We start from the raw sequence: 24,030 nt of genomic DNA on the forward strand, positions 1-24,030 counted from the left end.
GTTCAGTCTACTCCGCCTACCTAATTTTCTGTCCTATTAGGGTCAAGCAGTTTTCTTTATTAGTTAACCAATGAAAGCAACAGATAAATACAAGACCCACCTCCATCAAAGACCAAGGCTAAGCAGATGCAGGAGAGCATGGGAGATTTGGGGCCAAGCCCCTAAGCAAAAGAAACAATGACGCCCCAGGTCCCTACTTAGTCTAGACTCTGTAAACACCCAATAAAAGTGTCACGAGGCTATTGATGACAGATGATAAACCTCTGTCTCTCAGTGTCATTAACAAGTCTCTGGAGGCAGAGCTAAGGGAGGGAGCCTGTCCAGGGAGGAAACAGGGGAGGTGCAACTGGATTCAGAACAGGAAGGCTGGAAGAGGAACAGGGCCTCTCTAGGCAAGCCACCGAGCCAGGCAAACCACAAGAATAAAGGGGTCTTTGGGGGCCATGAGCACTCCAGGGTGTGCTGGGCTTGGGTAAAACGGAAAGCTACGGGGACCTAGCACAGGACATAGCCTTGCGGGCAAATGCACAAAGTATGTGGGTGAGAGAAGCCTTCCAGGGACACGGTCTCCCTCGTGGACAGACACACGTCTGCCCTTTGCCCCTGCTACTTCACACACTCAGGTTACTGCTGGGATGGCCTTCCTTATCCTTGAGCCCTGGTTTGCTCATCGCTTTTCATCTGTTTCGATCCAGGTCTCATTTCTGATGTCCTGTGCTCCCTTTCCCATGGCGTGCGTGTTTCTGAAACGCGGTACACCATACATCTGCATTCATCGGAATGAGGACAACCCTGTCATCGTGGGTGACACTTCCGCCACCCACTCGCATAGATGCCTTGAGATGATGCTGTTTAAAAAGCACAGAACCCCACGGCAACTCACGCACTATAACAACCAGGTAATGGATAGGGGGCATCAGGCCTGGTCAGCAGTTGGTTGCCTGCTCTAAGTAACACTTTCCTGGGAATCCCCTCAGCTCCGCTGCAGAGACTCACACTCATGGGTTTCCATCCCCATCAACCTGGAGCTAGGAGCGCAAGGAAATGAAGTTACAGTCAGACCCACTCCCAGCTCTAGGCTACTGTTCCTCCATCTTTAGATGGACTGGCACAGTGACCTCGGAGGACTCCTGGGAAAGCCTGGTAAAGAAGCCCCTTTCAAGGCAACTGGGGAGTAAAGCTGACTCCACTTCCCTAACCCTTTGTAGTTCCCAACTTCAGTGTAAATCAAATCCAGGTCTGGCAAAGCCCCCAGAGATGTAATCTCCCAGACTAACCCCATAATCCCTGTCTTACAATCTACATGGCCCTGTCCGTCCACAATCCAAGCTGTTCACTCACCCTGTCTTCTCTGCCCTGCCTCTCGTATACAGAGTTTTACTCCTTGACACTTAGAAGTAGCACTAACACACAAGGAACCTTCCCACCATGTCACCTTAGAGCCTTTCCCCATCCCTCACTCCGTAGCTACATTATGTCACGGGGGAGTCTGCTGGTTCGTCATCTCTGCCCTTTGCACCTAATAGAAGGCAAGGTCCATAGAGGAACATCTTCAGATGTGGCTGGCACACAGGTGCTAAACCCCCCTCCACGTGTAATTCGACACTGCAGAATCAGCTGACCCAGGAGCCATTTATAGGCTCTGCACACAGCAGAGATGTTCTTTTACTTCCCCATCATTCTTTTATGCTAGCAACTTTCTTGCCTCTCTCAGGACAGCTCGAGACAGCTCTTCACCAAGGACCAAGAGTAACAATATGGTCAGCAGGCAGGTCTGGTCATGGCCAAAGTCAGGATTCTCGTGCAAGTAACAGGTCTGATATTAGACACCGATGTACACATATTCAAACACTGTGCCAGGCCATCAGCATTACTAGAAAGTCTTCTAACACACACACACACACACACACACACACACACACACACACACACACACACACACGTTTTTTTGATCTCAAAGTTCAAGGTAAACAGCCCGTTACCTGTGTTCGATGCCAGATCACTGATGCGCGGGAGTGGCCCAACTTGTTGCGACAAGGCCCTTTGTCGTAATGTATCAGAAGGAAGTCATCCTACGAAGGGCAGAGAAAGGTCGGCTGTGAACATGGGACTCCAGTTCTTGGTATGTTCTAGGCTCTAGACACACAGTATGTGGACACAGGCAAGGGTGATAGCCAGGGAATGGGCAGACACTCGGGTACTGCTCCTCCGGACCACCATCCTTTCCCACAGAACAGTCAGGGGGAACTGTTAGCCTCATTCGATCGAGGGAGTCTTGGGGCCAGATCTCAGTATTGAGCCGGAGAAGGGTCTCCTGAGTATAGTGGCATTTCTGAAGCTTGAACCAACAGGTTAATGAAGAGGAAGATCAAGTTTCCTCCAGGTTGGTCTGTGTCAGATCCAACGAGACCAGACCAGCTTCTCACCTGGCCAGTCCTCCCTCAGGGCAGATTTTCAGAAACCCTTTGCAATGTTACTCTTTAGTCAAGAACCAGTCAGGCAACCACCCTCTCTACCCACAAGTTCTCCTCCCATCTAGAGTGAGCCAGCATCCCATGTCAGTACCCAGAGAACTGTCTGTTCCATGCCTCCCTCCACGTGGACTCTTAGGAGAGTCACTTCCAGGTGGCTGGGCTGAGGGCTCACTGTGTCGGTCACCTCTGAGGGCTCTCACCACTCAAGGACCTCAATATGTTCAAGCACCACTGAGTATCGGGGACAGGTATTCTCTGCACAACGCCCCCCCCCCCGAGTCCCTGCTCAGCCATCACCAATAGGAAACAGTAAAAGACAGTACCAACAGCCAACCAAGGCCACCAACAGGAAGCTTCCTTTGAAGAAAAGAGCAAATGATCACAGGGTCCAATATGACTCAAGGGACAAGAAAACCAGAGAAACCTAGGATACCACCACCCACCAACTTCTGTCTCCTCTGGTCAACTCTGTTATAGCTAGTGAGGCAGAGAAGCCACCCTGCCTCTGGTGCTGAAAAGGGCTCCAACCTGGAGTTTGCTGACTTAAGGTCAAGCCTCTCAGGGTGCGAATACATGGCCGGGTGGCCATAAAGCCTGGCTTTTATGATTCGGCTCTCTAAACAAAGGCCACTAGAGGCAGAAGTTCCGCAGCTGGCTCACCTTCCCAGGACAGGTGAGCACCTGTCGAAACTCCATCTGGCCACTTCTGCCTGCTGTGAGCTCTCCTCTGGTACTCTTAATTGTCCTTACCCTCACATTAATGTACATGCAGTTACCAAAAGACTAGTTTAAGCACACTGGTCTCATTTCCCTAGTCTGACTGTCACAGCATCTTGTTTCATGGTCCTCTGAAAAAGTTCTGAAGCTCTTTCTAAAGCACACACCATACCACACGGCATCGGCTGCTTTAAAGCCTTTACTATTCTCCATCTTTGAAAGTGGGTACCAGCTGGTGAGCAAAACCTCCTAGGAAGCAAGTGGCCAATGAAGATTCCCAGGCCACACTCCACAGGCGGAAATATTCTAAAGAGAGACACTTGGGCCACCCCCAAACCCTTTGGGCATAAGACTTATTGGAAAATACTGAGCTCTAAGGAGTTGGGATTTAGCCAGGAGCCTCAAGATGAGGGAAGAAATAGGCTGAATCCTGGTACCAGATTTGGGACAGTGTGTGTGTGTGTGTGTGTGTGTGTGTGTGTTTCCCTCAGGAAGAGTTCACACCTTTCTGACTTGTCAGGCTACCTGGCAGCAGAAAATGATGGGCAAACAACAGGGCCACACCTTGGCCAAGCTTGTTAAGTTTTGTCTTATCTCTTGTCCTCTATTTTAACCCAAACCTCATGTCTCACGCTGGCACTTGAAAGACAGAGTGTGTGTGGGTGGGGCTTCCATTCTCGGTTAATCCTCTCTGAAAGCATCCTTTACACTCCACACACCCACGTCCCATGTCCGCACACATAGGTGTCTCTAATGCCCTAGGAGTTTTTTTGTTTTTTTTTTTTTTTTTTTTTTTTAATTCAGTCAAGTTGATGCCATAGAACGATGATCACTGGGTCTTAAAGAGAGATGATTTTGTGTCGCCCTTTAGCGCATCATGGTTTTCTCCTAAAATTAACCATCACTGCCATCCAGAGCAGATAAAAACAGGCTCCTATCAGGAGGCGCGGTTCAGTTCACTTGGCCCGTTGCTAACTACAATGCTTAACGGGTAATTTGATAGTCTTCTAAAGGACACATGATCAAACTCTCCCGAAACCAAAGTCATTGTGGAGAATCACCCTCCTGCTCAGCTTCATCTGTCAATGTGACATAGCCTAGCATCGCCCAAGGAGGGACTTCTAATTGAGGTCTGTCAAGATCAGATTGGACTGTGAGCCTGCCTGTGAGGCATTGTCTTGACTGAAATGGAAGAGGGCAACCCACCGTGGGCAGCACTATCCCCTAGGCAGGTAGCCCTAGCCCGTAACAGCTAGGCAGGCTGGGAGTGGAGAGGCAGCAAGTAGCATTTTCTCATGGATTCTTCCAGCACCTGCCCTGACTTTCCTGTAAAATTTAACACACAAAGAAGCAAACAAAAGAAAACCTTTCCTAAATGGCTTTTGATCAAAGCGTTTATCATAGCAGCAGAGAGGAAACCAGAGAAAGAGGCAGTGAGAAACCATTATAGCAGCAGCAGGAACATAAGGGGCTGGACATGGAGAACACAAAGGCAGACGGTTGCTGTCTGAGGCTAGACACATGTATTCTGACAGACAGCAAAGGGAATATATGTTTGCTTTCTATGTAGATGCGGCATAGAAATTCCTCAATGCCCAGCTTGCTTTGCTGCTGTGTACTTTCATTTTTCCTACTGTTCCACTAACTGAGTGTGCTTCCTACCACCCAAATTCTGGGATTCATCAGGGTTCCAAGTCTCAGTATGGTGGTGTCTGAAGGTGGGCCTTTGGGGGTGATTAAATTTAGATGAGGTCATGGGGAAGGAGTCCCTGACAGGATTGGTGTCCTTGGAGAGACCAGAGCTTGCTCTTCCCAACATGGCCAAGGGAGAAGACAGTCATACAAGGACCAGAATGGAGTCTTCACCAGACCCATCTGTCAGCTGCCATAGTCTGGTTCTCCAGCCCTTGAACTGGAGAACCAGATGTCTGCTATTGGTCACCCAGTCTGTCGTATGCTATCACAATACCCAGTCCATCAGGATTAGCCTACGACACCCAAAGACATTCAGCACATCTTCCTCTGTTGGGAGCAAAGTACCTGCATGACCTGCTGCTTGCATGACCAAGATGGTCCCAGTTTCTCCCCTAGGCCTTTAAGACCACACAGGTAACCCTATCTTTAGAACTCATCTCCGTGGAAGAAGTGACATGTACTTGGAGAGAGTTTCAGTGTAACTGTGTTTCCTTGTGCACACAGGATTGTGTTATACCAGGAAACGTTTTCCCCAAATTTTACTGGGCTTAAATATGGCTAAAATAAACTGCCCAGGTTGGACTTGATAGGTTTAAGCCAGCACCGGCTACTGAGTCAAGTTGAACCAGACTTCCTTCTTGCCTCACAGGGATTATTACTCTGCCAGCCCAGGTGTTTTTCAAAGACTCCAATATTCTTCAACATAAAGGTGAACCCCAAGCCTGCCCTAAGCTTCTTTATCCCGCATCGGTACCAAGCTTCACCTCAGGGAACCTGGATTCCCATAAACACAGGAGAATCATCCCCTGGTGTTACTTCTCTGCCACCGGCTTGGCCTCCAGCTTTCCCGGGCAAGCATCTTCAGCTTCCTCTCCCATGGACCTGAACTAAGAGCTCATGGCTGCCGTGGGAGGCTGCCCAGTACTTACGTCCAGAGACTCCAGGCAGTACCAGCAGAAGGCGTGCTTGCAGTTCTTACACATCATCTGCGCGCAGCCCTCATCCCGCTCGATGTACACCCTGCACTTGGGGCAGCGCTTGATGGGCGCGTCACCCTCTTCCATCTTGAAGGCCGAGCTGTGGGAGACACACGATGAGGGTCGTGCAGTGGGGATCAAAAGAGACCCAGCAGTGGGGCTGTGCTGAGAGCACCTACGAGCACTTCTCTACTACAGGGACCTCAGACCTCTTGGTACTAAAGACAAAGAAACGAAAACCCTGGGAAACAAACAACAAAAGTATGGCGAGCGAATCTGCCCAAATAGGGTAAAAACAAGACAAAAACAAAAAGAACATCAGCATGTACCTAACTTTATATATAGCCTGAAGCTTATACTGGGGAAACCTGAAGAATGGTGTTGGAGCTTCAGCAATGTGTGCATTTCCCAAAGAGTGGATAATACATTTTATGCACTTTGGTCTTGTCAGAACAAAGAAGTCATAAGCATACACACATGAAGATACACACTTGCTTTAGAAGAGCTACCTGGCCTGCTTGTCACTACCATGTCCCGGAGGACCTAGGATGGATGTGCAATGCTTATTACAGCCCTAAGTCTGGCAGCAGATGCTGGCTCCTCCACAAACCAGCTACAGGACACCCCTACAAGCCCCAGTCTTCAATGTGAGCCTAAGAAAGCACCCTCCTCATGCCAAGTAACTGTGCTGGTTTGGATAAGAATGGCTGCTGTAGACCATATTTAAATGCGTAGTCATTGGAGAGTGTTTGAGAAGGATTAGGAGGATTAGGACAGGTGCCTTTTTGGGGTAGGTATGGCTTTGTGAGAGGACATATGTCTCTGGGGGTGGGCTTTGGAAACATCATGCTCAGTGTCTCCCATCCCCACCCCCACATGCAGATGAAGATGTAAAGCTCTCAGCTAAGGCTCTAGCACCACGCTTGCCTGCTTTCTGCCACGATGATCACGCACTAATCCTCTGAAGGACTAAGCCAGTCCCCAGTTAGATGCTTTCCTCCAGAAGAGGTGCCTTGGCCGTGCTGTCTTCTCACAGCAACGGCACAGTGATGAAGATAGTAATGGGTAAGAAGTAGCAAGAAGTCAACATTGATAATGTTTCCAAAGTAGAACAGGTATTTAGGCACAGCTGAGGTATATCAGCTGTGACATTTTTCTAAACAGGGCTATTCTCTTAAATATATATTCATGACAACATCTGGAAGAAGAAGTGGTAAAGGCCAAGAGAAGACACCACAGACTGCAAGGGTGCATAAAGTACTCTGTTAGAATCCTCAGCATCAATCCAGTATGTCCTGGAAAGAGATGGCTCCCCTTCGAGCCAATAATCAGTGCTGTCCGAGCACACAGCTGAAGTCAGGTGGTGGCACTATTAGCAGGCATCTCGACAGAGGATCATTCTGAAGGGCCACAAGATGTACAAGAGTTAAATGACGCCTTAGCATGACCTGTCTGATGATTAGCAGTGAACATTCCTCAGGATTGTGCCTACAGGTTTCCTAAGTGCCATGAGGCGTGACCTCCTGAGTGAATGGGGTTCTCTGTTTACCAATGAGAGGTAACAGGCTACGAAATTCTGTGGAAGGCTGGGAAGATGGCTCGGTGGGAAGAGTGTTTGCCATACCAGCACAAGGACTGGAGTTCGGATCACCAGAATATATAATATTATACATTATAATATTAAATATTTAAAAACTGGGTTGGTGTGCTACCTATCTTTAGTCTCAGGAATAGAGACAGGTACAGGCAGGGTATCCTATCCCCAAGGCAAGCTGGCTAGCTAGTCTAGCTGACTGATAAGCTATGGGTTCAACTGAGAGATCCTGCCTCAAAATATAAAATGGAAAGTAATCCAGAAAGATACTTGGTGACAGCTCCCACTGAATGCTAGGATTATAAGCATGCACCATCATGTCTGGTATATGCAAGGTGGTTATTGAACATGGGGCTTCTTGCATGCTAGGCAAGAAGTCTACTGACTGAGAGCATCTTCGGCACCCAAGCAAGATCCGAGGTAGGGAGAATGCTTGGGCTGGCTCCTCCATTCCTGTTCTTCCTGCTAAGAGGCAGGACTCACTCACTCACTGACAAGGAACAAAAAACTGGACTGTTTCCCTGAGTAGATGCCTCATCTGCTTCTGGCTCTGCCTCCCTGGAAATCAATCTCTGCCGATCACTTTTAATCAAGCCACACAGCAAGCATGTTTCTTCCTAGAGTCTGGAAGCTTCTATAACCCTACATCTAAACTCAATGATCTTTGCTAGTATCAAATGCCTGATGTGTGCCAGGTCAAACGCCAAGCATGCATCACCCCTGAGGGCAGAAGCAGCAGCCATAAAAACAGTGATTTACAACAGAGTAAGTCCTGGATGGTGGTCAATGCATCCAAACCGTAGCAGGAAAGCAAAGGATGCCATCATCCACCCCACCTTGGTGACAGAGCTGACAGAAGGGAGGGGCGCCCTGCACAGGGCAGCAAGGAGGGTCTGAAAAAGGAACATGGTGCAAGAGTGTAGGCACGGAGACAGCGTACAAACTGAGAGATGACAGTGCTGGGCTGGGAGATCAAGAGAGGATCTGAGGCTGGGGCATGGCTGGAATATCTTCTTGAAGATGGGAAAATAAAGGAAATCAGAGCAGGGAGGGACCCCTTTGGTTATGGAGCGGACAGTCATGATAGTCTCTCCATCAGTAGTAAGGCCATTTCTCCTAGCTGAACTCCATGGCAGTATACACTCTGCTGGGGAGCGATGCCCCTGATAGTATTAATCTCGTATGGTTCATTCTGTTAAATTCTAAGGTCGATGCAATTAATTTACAAAGTCCACCTGGGCAAACAGCTGGGCTATCTGACTGGGAGAAGCAAGAGGGAAGAAATTCAGTAGTGTTTTGTCATATTCTAATAGACTCGATTTTAAAGAGTTGTGGGGCTCTTAGCTTCCTGTACCTGGGGACCTACTAGTGGTCTTGTTTGTAACCAGCACTCACTATGACCGGTGGTCTTGTTCTTACACCCCTATTTCATATCACCTCCAACAGAGGGTAGCTGTGTGAAAATTGCTGATAGCAAAGGACTTAGTCCGGGTGTGTCGCTCACCGTGCATCTCTCTTTTCACGCAGGGAAGAGAGAGGAGTTGGGGGGGGGGGTTCTTACACATCTTTACATTCCCAGGGACTTGCAAATATTCTCACAAGTAAAACCACAGGTCTGAAGGAGACTCAGGATATGGACCTTGTGCTGAGGCCAGTGATTGACAGCCACATGCTCTCAGGTAGTACTTTCATAAAGGAAGCCTACGTCTTCTGCTAGCTACAGTGTCCTGCCCACTGATTCTACCACAGCTCCTACACAGCGGTACCTGCTCTCCCCAGGAAGGAAGGTGATTGGCATGGTCTCGGGGCAGCCTTGGCCAGGGTGCCAGCGGGCTTTGCAGGCAGAGCAGAATTCCATGTCGCAGGCTTTGCACTGCACCAGCTGGGGGGTCTGAATCCCTATGTCCTGGAGTTGGCACACGGCTTGGCAAGTGGATGCTGGGCACCACGTCCGGCAAGGGTCAAAGAGCACCTCTGGTACAAGGAGACAGAAGACGAAAATCAGATGCAGGACACTACGGGCACCGGAGAGGGTAAGCATGGAAGAGAGCCTCTGGGGCACTGACTAAGGCAGTCGGAATGGAGGACATCCACGTGAACCAGCCAGACACACTTCAGACGTTCATCCAACCTCACCCAAGCTACTCCCACCTTTTCACCCTTGTACCCAGTATGCTGAGGGCTCCTGCCGCTGCCATCTTACCCTCCAGTGCCATTACACTTTCACCCAGCCCAGTTTCTCTGAACACCAACATCACCAGATCTTTACTGCACCTCCCCACCCCATGTTCCCACCAGCACCAGGACACATTCCCTGCAGTCAGGTAAGAGCCCTGGCCCAGTACCAGGTTTGCACACAGCCACTGGTAAATTTCTGTTGAAATGTAAAAAGGGAGAAGGAAAGAAGAGGCTGCCATAGTCTTATTGCCTTTTTACCGTCTAAGGTGGCATACAAAACCACGGTTTTCACCATGGCACTTCTAGAATGAGGTGTCTTATTTGGTTTGTAATTAGTCTTCTAATCGGTTAATTCACACATTCAAGACAGATTCTCTTGCCAAGTCTAAGCCTGGGTAAAACCAGGAACTTGCCTTCCCTGCAGATTGAGCCCAAGCTGCTGCAAAGCCTTTCTTAATAGGACTGGTCAGGAAATTTACTTTAAAAACAGGATACTGTGGCATTCCTCTTCCTTCACAATCCTGATCCAAAACCCGCACTTACAACTTGTCCTGAGCTGGCCTCCGCGGTGAGCCAGCCAGGCATCTCACTTTCCCTCCACTCTGGGGGACTTTGCACTCTCACCAGGTGTGGTGGGAGGTGCAAACAGGAGGCTAACTCTCCAACAGGGACCACAGCAGGCCATCGGATCACAAGGCCATCTTAAGGTTGTATGGGTCACTGGCCTTCAGCTTTGGAGTACGGCTGTGCTCGGGAAGCAACCTGGGGAGCACTGAATTTTGGTGAGAAAGTTTGCAAAAAGGTGTTTACTAATGTGCAAAGCAAAGGGCGCTTGTTGGCAAACATCCCAGCCCTACCCCAGGTAGCCAGAATCCATTGCAGCTCACCTGATTCAAAGACAGGAGCCCTACAATGGGACACCCAGGCGCCTGAGAGTGCAGAGGGCCGCAATGATTAGCATTGGCTGCCAACTTGATCACTGAGCACATAGCCTCTGAGCATGTCTGTGAGGCAGCATCTAAATGAGGACAATTGAAGTGGGAAGACTCATTCTTAACTGTAGGGAGCACCATTGCCCATGCACTGGGGTCCTGGACTGAGCTAAGAACAGGCATTCATTTCTTTCTGCTTCCTGACTGAAGAGGCCATGAGACCAGTCACTTCACATCCCTGCCACCATGCCTTTCCCACTGTGATGGACTTAAAGAATTCCATTTGTGAGCCAAATAATCACAAGTTACAAATAAGTTCAGTTACAAGGTCTGAAGCAGCATAGCACTCATATGCTTGTGTGTGCCCTTCTAAGGGCTCCATGTTCCTCAAAAATGGGGGGCAGTCTGTCCAGTGCTGAAGCAGCACGTCCGTCAGCTCAGTCATGATCTTACCTCTACTGGCCCATCTCTGTAAAGGGCAGGGTGGGGATTATTTACATCACTAAGGACCACATGATCTGAGGATTTCTGTAACATCAACTTGGCTTGCTATTGGGGTTAAGAGCAGGCTACAACCCATAAATGAAGGTTCTGAGGAAACCTAAATTATAGCAGCGGGGGGGGGGGGAGTAGGAGATGGGTTGGTCTGCTAGCTGTGGCGGGCTGACTCCTTCTTGCCTTATTATTAAGGTAAGCTCATCAAAAGCATAAAAGGAACTTGTTGGTATGAAAGCGAGGGCCAGAGATAGTGCCTGTGATAACAGCGGACTCCAGGACTGAGCATCTATTTCCCACACTGATAAGACTCCAGTAAATATTGTAAAACCTCTGAAATGCCCCTGACACCGAGAAAATGAACCGTCGCTACTGTCCAACTTGGGTGTCAGTGTTTGCTCTCTGAAGGAGGTTTATGGCCACTGAACATGTGGCTGCAGACTTGGGATGCTAAGAGTTCCCTAAAACCTCCTAGACCTCAGGTACATGCTGGGAGGAGATCCCCAAGGTGCTCCCACAGTCCAAGAACCCTCAGGATTCCCTCTGCTAGCAGTTCTTACCCTTCAACACACAACTTCGACTTCACCTACCAGCCCTCTATCTCTGTCTCTCTGTGGGCATGTGCTGGGGGAGCTGGCCTGGCCTCAGACCAATATGGTGCACTCTATCTGCATAGCTACTAAATGAAGTTCTGGGGAGAGGGGAACATGCTATATGTGTGACATGACCCAGGCCTCTGGTTTTCTGTTTAATATCATGCTTTAGTTGAACCTTGTTGGGAGTAGGCTTCTGGTCTCAGACCTGGGAACCCCTATATCTTGTCTGTTGACACTCCTATGTCAGTTTGTAAGTGTGGGGGGTGAGGTTGGGACAGGTTTCTCTTCATATACTTCTGATGGCAGTGAGAGAGGCCACCTTGTAACTTTATCAAAGAAGGTCCATTCGGCTGTGGCATGGAGGGGAGACCTAAGGGAGGTTTCCATGGCAGCAATTTCAAGTCTATGGCTGGTTTACTCAGGGCCATGATATGGCCCTGCCTATTACCACATGGAGAGATTCACTACAGGCAAAGAGAAGTAATCTGCCTCTGAGCAGACCAAGCATCCTCCTTGCACTGTGAGGCCAACAAGAAAACCCCAACCCCTAGAAGAAATCTATTAACATGCTCATTGCTCTTCCCACTGCTCAATCCTTCCAGCTGTGCATACAAGCAGGGATCAGTCTGTAATGAAGTTCAGGGCAGAGAGCGTTCATGCGCTTCTCTTAGAATGTATAGACGCGTCTCTCAGCTTTCCTGCCACCGTGTCTATTAAGAACCCACTGTCCATGCTGTGTCTTATATAGCATAGTACAGCTATTATACTATATATGCACATGTATGTGCATGAGATATGTTAACATGAAGCAAGTCACGCTTTCTTGGGGGAGAAAAATAAGCCAGTTGTAACCTCACTCTGCCAAAGACATACTTATCCTGCAGAACTTCTCTTCAGGAGACTGGGATTAAAATAAGTTTCTTCAGGACCTGTTGTAGGAGGCTGCTTGTTCATTCCCAGCTGCTCAGTCCCGAAATAAGTACACAGAAACTATATTAATTAAATCACTGCTTGGCCTATTAGCTCTAGCATCTTATTGGCTAGCTCTTACATCTTAATTTAACCCATTTCTATTAATCTGTGTATCGCCATGTGGCTGTGGCTTACTGCCAAGGTTCTGGCTCATCTGTTCCTGGCAGCAGCTACATGACATCTCCTGACTCTGCCTTCTTTTTCCCAGCATTCAGTTTAGTTTTCCTCACCTATCTGTAGTCTGACATGTGCGGGCCTAAGACACCTTCTTTATTCATTAACCAATAAAAGCAACACATATATAGAAGGACTTCCCACATCAAGGACCCTTGGTGAAGCAGATCCCAAGAGCTCTATTAGAAAATGCTTGATCATTTCTCATAAAGGCTGTTTACATTTTTAGACAGATGCGATGCTAAAGTATTCTGAGGTACCAGCATCCAACACACCCTCATGTACTCACTGCAGCTGTGTTAATTGATTCAACTAGTGCCCTTATAGTGGTGGGTTAGACCCTATTGGGAAGATACTGCAAACTGATGACTCTGGTTCTTGTTAGGGCTGGAAATGTATCTGGCCAGGTTACTAATCACTCTGAGATTTTTTTCTTTTAATAAACAAAAGGATCAATTTGGGATAGCATGGACTTCCAGAAAGACTGGAAAGAAACATAAGTAGCCTTCCGTCTTCCTTGGCACACACTCAGATGCTACAGGGCAGGCATGCACAAGAGCATGCTCCGTGGCCCTCTCTCTAGAGCGAGCCCAGTGGGGCAGAAAGTTCCAGAAAGCAAAAGCAGTACCCGAGAACACTCCCTAGCCTCCAGATGGTCAAAGACTTCAGGGAGACAGGCCAAGAATCTAAAATAAAAATCCAGGTTTCTGGGTCAGTCAGACACACCGGGGCTGAATAGAGAGCCTTTTGAAGCCTAAAATCACTGTAGGACTTCTCCATAACTAAAACTGTTAGAAAATCATCTAAATGAGTTTCCTCCTAAGGTGTCCTCTCTAGACTAAACTTTGAAGGAAGGAAGCAGGTCACAGTGAGCTTTCTGATCTTATCTCTAGGTTAGTCTAAGGAGCTGGCTAGAATACGCAGTGTTCTAGGTCCCACTGATAACATTCCATCTGGCCCGTACTTCTGTGGTACTAAGTCCAAGTCCTTTTAAAACATCACTCAGCGTTAGGCTGCTAAGATGTCTTCCAGTGAGAGTTTTCATTATTTTTCTAACCTAAGTTAAGGTGATTCATTTCTGGTGCAAGAGCCAGGATCTTTTAGATGAAGCCAGACCACCGAGAGGAAAAAGAAAGCTCAAAATTATCTGGCAGAAAAACCTACCCAGCTACACTTTTGAATTTGAGGTCACAGATAGCTCATTTTCCTGTGGTTGAAACAACTCTAAGTCTCTGTGAAAAGCCCATGAAAGTGAGTTTGAAAGAGTCTGAGGTTCTCAGAGATCCAAAGTAATCAGTTCTATAACTCCTTGTTCTGTCTTTAATGCTGCAGGGCCTTAGGTTTAAGGTAAGCTGTCCCAGGGTGACCCGAACCATTTAAAGAAACAGACTCTGGGAGGCAAACTTTAAAGTCATTAAAAATCCTTATTGGCCTTGTAAAACATTTATTTAATCTAATTTCATGTGCATATATGCAATTTACACGTGTTTACCTGCATAAATGTATGTGAGCCACACACATGCCATGTTCATGGAGGCCAGAAAAGGGGATCAGACCTCCCAGAACTGGAGTTAGAGATGGTCACAAGCCACCACCTCGGTGCTGGGAACCCAACCAGGATCCTGTGCAAGAACCATTAAGTGTTTTCAACTGCTGAGCCCTCTCTCCAGCCCCGACTGATTTTTGAAGTTATCCATCCATACACATAAACACATATATGTATACATGTGTGTGTATATTATATTTTAAGTAAATTAGAGATGATCTCTAGCATTGCTCCTGTTTTCTTCTGATGCCTCACACGTTTGAGCATCCAAGGCCACTTTGTCACAGCTGCATCCTGCCCTGCATTTTGCGTTTCCACGCAGGCACATCACCTTGGGGTCTGGCTCAACAGCAGACCTCTGATACAGACTCACGGTGTCTAGGGAGAGGAGGCGTGGTCACAGCAGCTCCTGCTGTATGGTCAAGGCACTCCCTGGATGCCCTCCTAGAGGCTCTGCAGCAGGAGCCACCCCACACTGCACTGTCTCTGACCTTCTCTTTGCAGGTGACCTCAAGTCTCTGAGAGCAGAGCCAATGGGGCCTCTAGGTTCTTCCAAACATCATCTTACAACGGTGGAGCTCACCCAACATTCGGCATGTCTCAGGCCTTGGCAATGGAATCATCAAGAGAAGTTAACACCCCTCTGAATATACTCCACACATCCATTTCTCTGTCTTCACCAGGACTGGATCTAGTAAGCAGAGGTCTGTTAAGGGCCCAGCAGGAGCAGAGAAGTTGGTTTTCAGGGTGGGAGACACGGTCGAATTTCCCACTAGAGTTAGAAACCGCAGAAGTCACCCAGTTGCCATGGGTGTGGACTGTGGTATGTCAACCTGGGATACTCACTGAGGCCCAAGGCTCAGTTACTCATGAGCACTGCTGTCTAAGCCTTCAAGGGGTAGTGAAAGAGAGTGGGATGAATCTAGACTCCGTGCTCAACAATGGTACCTGCAAGGGTATCAAGCTCTGGGACTTCCTTGCACACCGTTATCTTTTAAACACAGGGGGAGCCTAAGAGTTTGAAACCATTAGACCCAAACCCAGCTGAAGAAAAATACAAACTAGGGATCTCCTTAAGCCAGCAAGAATCCCCAATCATAGCGTTCCCTGAGTTCCTCCTGCTGCCAAGTAGGTCACAAGCCCAGGCAGCCAGGCTGTGAACGGCTCGGAGGATTCTACCGCAACATTATTTCAGAGGTGCGATTTGCAGCAATGTTTCCATGCTTGTTGCGTCTTTTCCCACTCCCATCAAATGATGTACACTCATGTCTCCCAAAAGAAAGCTCCATAAACGCTACCCACCTTCTTCTGTGGGATTCAACACTGGCTAACACAGCAGGCCACTTACCTCTTTCAAATTGTAGCTTTTTATATCTTTGCATAATTTCAGAGGCAACCATACACTCAATCTGCAAAGAAAAAAAAAACAGACATGAGGATTGTAAGATGCAGAGGGCTAAAATGTAATGCAACATGAGGCCAAGGAGAAAACAACAGGATTCGGATAAGCCAGCCACAGCCCACCACACACAGGCGACAAAATCATGCGTTCCCTCCGTGAACATGCCTCATTCTCCTGAAGGTGGCCCTGTTTAGGACACGCAGCATCCGGACAGCTAATTGCAGTTTCTAGTCCTTCTTTGATCAAGAGCTCAACATACTGTTTCAGGCACTGAAAGAAAGAAAAGTGTATAAGCACCCATACTTCTCAAACACCAAAGATAAAGTGATGTGTCAGGCAAACGGCTACCTATTAACCCTGGGAGATATGTTAACGACTAGTCTGGCAAGCTATGCCTATTGGGGCAATAAAGGTATGGGTTTAAAATGGTAAGATAAAGAGAGGGAGGAAGCAGGGGAGGGCAGTCAGGACCAACTTCCCTAAAAGCCATTCTCAAGGCAGCTTTCCAGAGACTTGACATCATGGGCCAGGATTGCCCTGGGCTCTAAGTCCATGTTTATCAGCCTGTGGGTCGTGAGTCCTTTGGGGGTCAAACAGTCCTTTTACAGAGGTCACATATCAGATATCTTACATAGTAGATCTCTTACATACCACATATTTATATTATGATTCATAATAGTAGAAAAACTACAGTTATAAAGTAGCAATGAAAATAATTTTATGGTTGGATGTCACAACATGAGGGACCATATTAAAGGGTTGCAGCATTAGAAAGGTTGAGCACCAGCTGGCGTTGGTGACCTCCCATTAGCTCAGGTAAACTGTTTCAGTGGGTGAACTCATCACAGCCTTGACCTCTTTGCTAATATTCTCATTCCTCCCACTCTTCAATTGCACTTTGGGAGCTCAGTTCAGTGCTTCGATGTGGCTCTCTGTCTCTGTTTCCATCAGGTGCTGGATGAAGGTTCTATGGTGATATTTAAGATAGTCATCAGTCTGACTATAGGGCAAGTCAAGATCAGGCCCCCTCTTCTCTATTGCTTAGGGTCTTAGCCTAGGTCATCCTTGTGGATTCCTGGGAATTTCTCTAGAGCCAGGTTTCTGCTTACCCTTTAATGGCTCCTTCGATCAAGTTATCTCTGTCCTTGCTCTCATCTCTGTCATTCCTCCATCTTGACTATCCCATTCCCTCCAGTTCTCCTCCCCCTTCTCCTTCTTCCCTCCTTTTCCCTTTCCACCCTCCCTTCTCCCCCACCCCCATGCTCCCAATTTTGTCATGTTATTGTCTGTTTCCAATTTCCAGATGGATCTATATATGTTTTTCTTTGGGAACACCTTATTACTTAGCTTCTCTAGGATCATAAATTCTAGGCTCAATGGGAAGGAGCAAGCATAGGACCAAACTAGTCCCTCGGAATGTCGTTGACAGTTACATGGCTGGGGCAGACTGAGGGGCCACTGGTAGTGGCACCAGGATTTATCACAACTGCATATACTGCCTTTTTAAGATCCTATTCTTTTTGGATGTATACCTTACTCAGTCTAGATATAGTAGGAGGGGCCTTGGACCTTCCACAAAGCAATGTGCTTTACCCTCTCTGAGGATTAGATGGGGGTGGGGTGGGAGGGTGTGTAGAGGGAATGGGAGGAGGGGAGGGAGTGGGAACTTGGATTGATATTTTTTGAAAATCTAATTAATTAATTAATTAAAAAAGAAAAGTTGCGAACCACTGCTCTAAGCAGCGGCCCTCGGGCATCAGCCCTAGCTTGGTGCACCTGCCAGGGCTCTGATGAGGACTGTGGTTCTGACCTTGGCCCACCTATATCTACCTGTGGATGAGAGACAGTTTGGAGTTCTGCCTAAGGCACAAGATGGTGGAGTTACCAGAAACAAACTAATTATCATCCATGGGAAGCCTTCCCAAGACAAGAGAGGGCAGGTAACCAGAAAAGATAGGACTATTACCAACTCCTGCCCGGGCTGCAGTGCCCGCCCCCTCCAACCAGACAGCATTGTAAATCTGCTACGAGGCTGACACTTGACTCGATGGTGAAGGTCTATTCTATGTGTGGCAGGCAGGGAAATGGCATGCCTTGCCCATGGTGCCAATGTGGAAAGGGAGCATGACCCTGTGGTTGCTAGAGTCAGACAGACTCAGGCAATCTTGGTCCCTCTACTGAGGCCATGGGGGCACATCTTTAATGTGTTTGGCACCTAGTTCCCTAGATGATAAAACCAGCATGCTTGTCTCACTTGGCTTTCTTGACAGAGAGAAATAAAGAATAACCAAACACCTGGTATAATCTTGGTATATCGGCTAAGTAAGCAGGGGCTGTTGTCTCATTTGCCCGCCTGAGCCGTATGCCGTTTACAGTCACAGGTGTAAAAAAGTACAAATCCTTAGCAACAAAATCATTGCTTTACTGTCTATAATTAAATCTGTCTAATTGGGTCTCTGGGGGAACCTGGAATGTCTCAAACCAACCGAACTCAGAAAACTCTCGGACAACTCTGGCCACAGTCCAATATAATGGCACAGCCTCATTCTCTCTAAATGGGGAAACAGGACAATTAAACCAGGTGAGAGATGGATGCCCTTGGGAGTCTCCCAACTGTTCAAAGGCTTGCTTATGGCCACAAGCAGTGAGTCACGTCTGGGCAGCTGCAACCCCAAGAGCAAGCTCAGCAGCCCAAAGGGTTGCATCTCTGAGCAGCAGAGACCGGGATTATGTCATGGGAATATTGATTTGTCCACTCAAGCGGCTGCTCCTGCATCCATCACAACCAACCCCAGCCCTCTTCCAGACGCAAAGTGGGTCATGACTCACAAGCTTTGTTTTCCAATCTAATGGCAAAAAGATGTCTTAAAGAGATCGCGTGCGCACATACACACACGCACGCACACACACACACACACACACAAATTAGACAACCAGAAAAACTTCTGTTACAACAGATAAACATCCCCCAGGCAGGAATAGATACTGTTTCTAATGTAGCTCTCATCTTTCTTTAATCAAATGCCTTCCAAATAGCAGACTGTTGTTAGTCATTTTGCCTCTGTTAGCCCAATAAATAGCCCTAAAACTGAAAGCGTGGGAGGTGTTATCACTACCATTTACCACAGTGAAAGTGGGGGCTTACGGAGTTAAACACTGCCCAGAGCTGTTTTACAAACATCATAGGCACTAAGCCCCCAGAGCCCATGTGCCTGACTCCAAGGTCTGCTCCGTTTTCTTGTGTGATTTCTTTCTTTTCCTCCCTCACTTAACTCCTTAAACTGGGTCTGGCGATTTAGGCCTATAATCCCAGAACTTTGGTGGATGAGGCAGGAAGATAATGAGTTCAACGTCACCCTGGCTACACAGTGAGTTCTTGTTATTATATAGCTGGCCATTCTGAACTAGAGAGTAAAGCCCTATCTGAGAAAACTAATACAAACGCACACACGCATGTACTTATACACACACACACACATACCTATACACACCACACACATGCACACCACACACAGACCTACACACACCACACACACATATACACCACACATCACACACACTTACATACACTAAATATACATACGTACACACTCACACACCCATATTTTATATATATACACACACACACACACAGAGGCTCTCATAGCACAACCAATCATTTTTGAAGCATCTCTGTTCCATCAGAAAATTTCCATCGAACAGAAAATTTCCAGACTCCATCCACTAAACTGACACCTGGATCAACACAAAGGCCCAACGTGGTTTTTATTGTCAACATGACACAATCTTAGAGCCACTTGGGAAGAGCTAACTCAACCAGAAAATTGCTTCAATCAAATTGCCCTGTGGCTGTGACTTATGAGGGACTGTCTTGATTTCCAAGTGATGCAGGAAGGCCTAGCCCACTGTGGGGGTTGCCATTCTAGACAAGATGGGGCCTGAGCTGTGAGAGAAAGGCCGGATGAGCCAGGGAGCAAGCCAGGGAGCAGCCTTCCTTCAACATTTCTGCTTCAAGTTCTTGCCCAGTCAGAATTCCCTCAAAGATGGAGTCTAACCTCCAAAATGAAGTAAACCGCTTCCTCTTCTGGCCATGATGTTTACAGCAGCAACAGAAAACAAACCCAGACAGCAGGGTACAGCATCACCTGCTGCCAGCAAACACTTGGGAGATAAAAGGTTGGGTCTCAGGAGCAAAGAACCTTCAGGAAAGAAGCATGGACTATGGAAAGGAGTGGAGAGCAGGAGTGGGGTCATAGAATGTTGCAGACATTGCAGTTTCCAACTCTGAAAGACTTGAAGAGAGTGATTGGCTAGGACCTCCCCCCACCCTGCCCCACTGCACTAGAAGCTTCCTGCCAAGGAACAGTGGCCACAGAAACTGGCCTGGTGCTCCAGTTAGTCAACTGTAACTGCTTTGACTCCGAGGCCTGCTTGGCTGCGATCAACCCATTGACAAGATCCCAGACACTGTGGCTCACTCAGACCTGGGTGGCCTGGGTTAATCACAACCCATAGTTAACAAAGACCACTTGGGTAGCTTAGCTGCAGACCAAAGTGGTGGGCTCTGAGAATAGCATTTTGGCAGCAAGGAACCTGGAATCACAGTTAGGTTTGGATGCTGGCTCACCCATGAGCCACTCTTGTCACAATGGCTAAAGCCATCATCTGGGAGCCTTCAGCCCAGTGTGTGGGGAAAGCTTGGCAGACATGGGAAATGCCACTCTCCAATGTGTGTGCTTCAGAGACAAGCGGCTCCAGGTGAAGGCAGGACGTCAGCATTCTCTCCACATTTCCAGAGCTGACAGTGAAGGACCTTTGTGTCTCTCCTCCATCCGACGGCAGGTTTTCTGAAGGTCAGAAAAGCTTAGCATTCTTTCATTATCCACACCCCACAGTGCCAGGCAGTGGGAATCATTGCTGAGCAGATCGACATACAGTTGAGGCAGAACCTAGCCATCGAATGCTGTATCTCAGCTGAGGACTTGGTGACCCGAGACAGCAGCGAGCTGCCCACACAGGCCTGCAGAGAGCTGAACTGCACATCCTGAGGTTGGCACACGGAACATTGGGAGATGGATGACCAACACAGCCTTCTTAAGACAGCTTCATGAGAACTTTGGATGGCCCTGGAAACCCAGTGTAAACTGCCTCCCACACCTCTTCTGGCAAAGAATGCAGGCCCCAAGACCACAGGCCCTGATGTCACTCACAAGCTTCCAAAATAGAAACGTCTCTGAAAATTAATGAAATAAAAATAAAATCCAGACTTTACATGTTTAAAAATAAGAAGGAAACGACTCCTCTTTATTAGTCTGTGCTCCTGCCAAAATAGGGACACCGTGTCTCCAAAGTAAATGCAGTGTGTGCTCTCGGGCACCCGGCTCTACCAACACCATCGGCTATACCTGGCACTTGTTTCAGGATGTTTGATCTTGATCCCGAGATCGTGTTATTTATTGGAGAAACCTGTTTCTAATTGTGGTGTGGCTCAGGCCTAGCACACCAATCCAAGAGCTCTCTGCTTATTTAGTGTAAGCAGGATTAAATAAAGCAAACCATAGTTCTAGTGGCAGAGCAAGCAACCAGTCAACAGGAAGAAACAAAGGTAAGAGGGAGTGAGGAGGATGGATAGAGAGACACACAGGAAGGAGAAGGGAGGGACATCTGGTGGGAGGAGTTTTTGTTTCAAATGGGATAGGAGAAGAGTCTCCTTTTGAGATGACAGCCGAAGAGGAAGGTCAGCTGACTGCTTCCTCTGCCTCTCTGAGCTAGCAGATTTTTACCCCAGCATCTGGCTCCTGAGACTTTATTAGTGAAATCAAACGACTGAGATTTTGTTAAAAATAACAGATACTAACCTCCCTGTACCTTCCCAAGGCTTCTAAAAAGAGTTCTCTCACCTGCACAAGAGTACTTAATAAGCACGTCTGCTGCCAGTGTCTGGTTATTCTGTGCGTCTTCCATTCATCACTGGGTCTGTGCTGATAACCTCCCTTCTGGAAGGGCTGGTAGTGCCTCTCACCATGGAGACACTCCATGGATAGTTACCTATTCACCTCCTATAATTCCTTACCTTCAACTTTATATTTTAAAATGCTTTAATTATTAAAAACAAAAACTCCTACCTCCCAACCTTACCCCACCCACTAATCTATAATAGAGTGGCCATCCTGGTCATGACATGACCAACCGAGCATCTGAGGAGCATGCCCATCCAGTGCCCAGTGTCCCTGTCCAGCATCTTATTCTCACACAGGTTGTGTGAGAAGTGGTAACTCCTGCATCCCTCTGTTGCCCTTCTAGGCTTGCACAGGAACCACAGCTTCTCCAATGTCCAGGGAATAGGGGATGGATATCTGGGGCCTGGAGCTGAAGGTAACCAGTGAAGAGGGAACTGGGAAACCCTCCCAGGCTGCATACAGAGGCTGAGGACTGTGCTTGCCTACTGAAAAGACCTTTCAGGGTCCACAAAGGGCCTGAACTAAGAGGGCCCAGTGAAGGTACCAGCTGAGATCTGGCTGGAACAGGTGCTAATCTGTCTCCCATCCGGGGTTCAAGGTCAAGTCAACATAATCTTTTTATCAGGGGAGTATTCTGGGACCCGAGGAAGAGACTGAGGCCAGAGGAAACCTCTATGTCTGTGGGCCCTTAACGAAGCCTGGGGAGGGTACAGGCTGGCATGTGTAGTGAGCCTGGAAGTCTGAGCATATCACCACATGACACAGGTTCACATGTCAATTCTGAGACTGGCATCACTTGAGGCCTGACCTCGCTTTGCTCAGCCTCACTAAGGCAGACGTGAATTTTTTACACAGTGAAAGATCATTCTGCCAAATAGTGAAACCTAGGGTTTTATATTTGTGACATCATGATGACAATGGGCTGGGCGACTGTAGAACACAGTCTTCAGAGGGTCTTCTCAACACTGGATATGGGGGTGAACCTATTTGCACATGCCATAGATAGGCCTCTTGGAAGAACACAACGGCCAGTTTGGGGATGGACACAAAACAGGAAGAAGGAAGGTAATTACAGCACCATTTCCAGGACAGAAGGTACACGGGCTTGTGGGCACTAGGAAAGGACTGTGACTTTAACCCACGGTGGGTGAGAAAATGCCTACATAAAAGTCCCCAGTTCCTTGACATGTTTTAGAAAAGTGATATGGGGTAACATGTTCTTAAAGAGCATCATGAGATACGGAGAGAGATTGTATTCCTCCCTGGGACATGCCACTCTGCTTTGTTTAACGGCACAAATGTCTATCACAGATGATGTCACTGGATGGGCTAGTAGCCAGGATGGGAAGAGGGAAAGAGACTCTTCAGGGTTTAGGGTGGTGGAGATCTGTGGAGAAGTCACTGGGTAACTGCCAGGTTCCACGGGCACAAATGAGGACCAGGAGGTAGAGGCAAAGCCTAGACAGCCAAGTTCAGACAAGCAGGAGCTAAGAGGTGGGTTTACCTCAGAGGATCCCATCTCCCTTGGGGGCTGCAGTGGACACCAAACATGAGTTTCAGGGACTGTCCCTCTTTTATTCTAATATATAGGAAGAGGGTACACTGATGTTCAAATTCTGGTGACAAGTAGCTGTCACTACACAGTGCTTATTCAAGAGAATGGGCTGTGACATTCAGCCATCAGGACACGAGCTGTCATTTCTTATTGCACTAAGAATCTCATCTTCAAGCTTGTGGCATTTGTCATATTACATATTAGGACATGTACATGTCAGTTGGAAGAGTGTGCATGAAGCTCTCGAAGGCTCTGAGTGAAGAGTGAAGGAATTAAGGACATCAATAAACCATCTTGCTTCAGCCAGGGTTACAGGCTGGGTTCTACATAACTAGTCGTCAGGATGCTCATAAAACTGTCCTGCTTCAGCCAGGGTTACAGGCTGGGCTCTACATAACAGGTCGTCAGGACACTCAAGAAACCGTCCTGCTTCAGCCAGGGTTACGGGCTGGGCTCTACATAAAAGGTCGTCAGGACCAAACAAGGACTTCAGACTTCAGTGGGACACAGCACAGCATGGCTGTAGGGCATCACTAACAGAAGTGTGTGTGTGAGTGTGTGTGTGTGTCTGTATGTGTGTATTCATTTTTGCCATTTCAGTTCATCAGTGTCCCATACAAAAATAAACTTGATGCTGTTGACAGAAGGCAGACTCGGAAATCAGGGCATGCTGAGCAACACTCGTGACACATGGTCTAACTTCTCCATCTGTTGATCCTTTATACCAGATGAAGAAATCTGTCCATGCCACAGGCTTTTAGAA

At 47.8% G+C, this 24,030-nt stretch overlaps 1 protein-coding gene across 3 annotated transcripts in view; it reads right to left on the minus strand.

Annotated features, from left to right (window-relative positions):
- The window catches only part of Rnf144a (ring finger protein 144A), a 125,045-nt gene that overhangs the window by 9,911 nt on the left and 91,104 nt on the right, over positions 1-24,030 (minus strand). For all 3 annotated transcript variants that reach the window (XM_057784547.1, XM_057784539.1, XM_057784531.1), the window contains 5 exons: positions 15,918-16,022; positions 15,699-15,759; positions 9,224-9,431; positions 5,816-5,963; positions 1,983-2,072 (listed from right to left, as the gene is read on the minus strand). In XM_057784547.1, the coding sequence (XP_057640530.1) occupies positions 1,983-2,072; positions 5,816-5,963; positions 9,224-9,431; positions 15,699-15,759; positions 15,918-16,022 (612 nt within the window). The remainder of the gene's footprint in view (positions 1-1,982; positions 2,073-5,815; positions 5,964-9,223; positions 9,432-15,698; positions 15,760-15,917; positions 16,023-24,030) is intronic.

The sequence above is a fragment of the Chionomys nivalis genome, chromosome 1 (genome assembly GCF_950005125.1).
Source record: "Chionomys nivalis chromosome 1, mChiNiv1.1, whole genome shotgun sequence".
Taxonomy (NCBI): Eukaryota; Metazoa; Chordata; class Mammalia; order Rodentia; family Cricetidae; genus Chionomys; species Chionomys nivalis.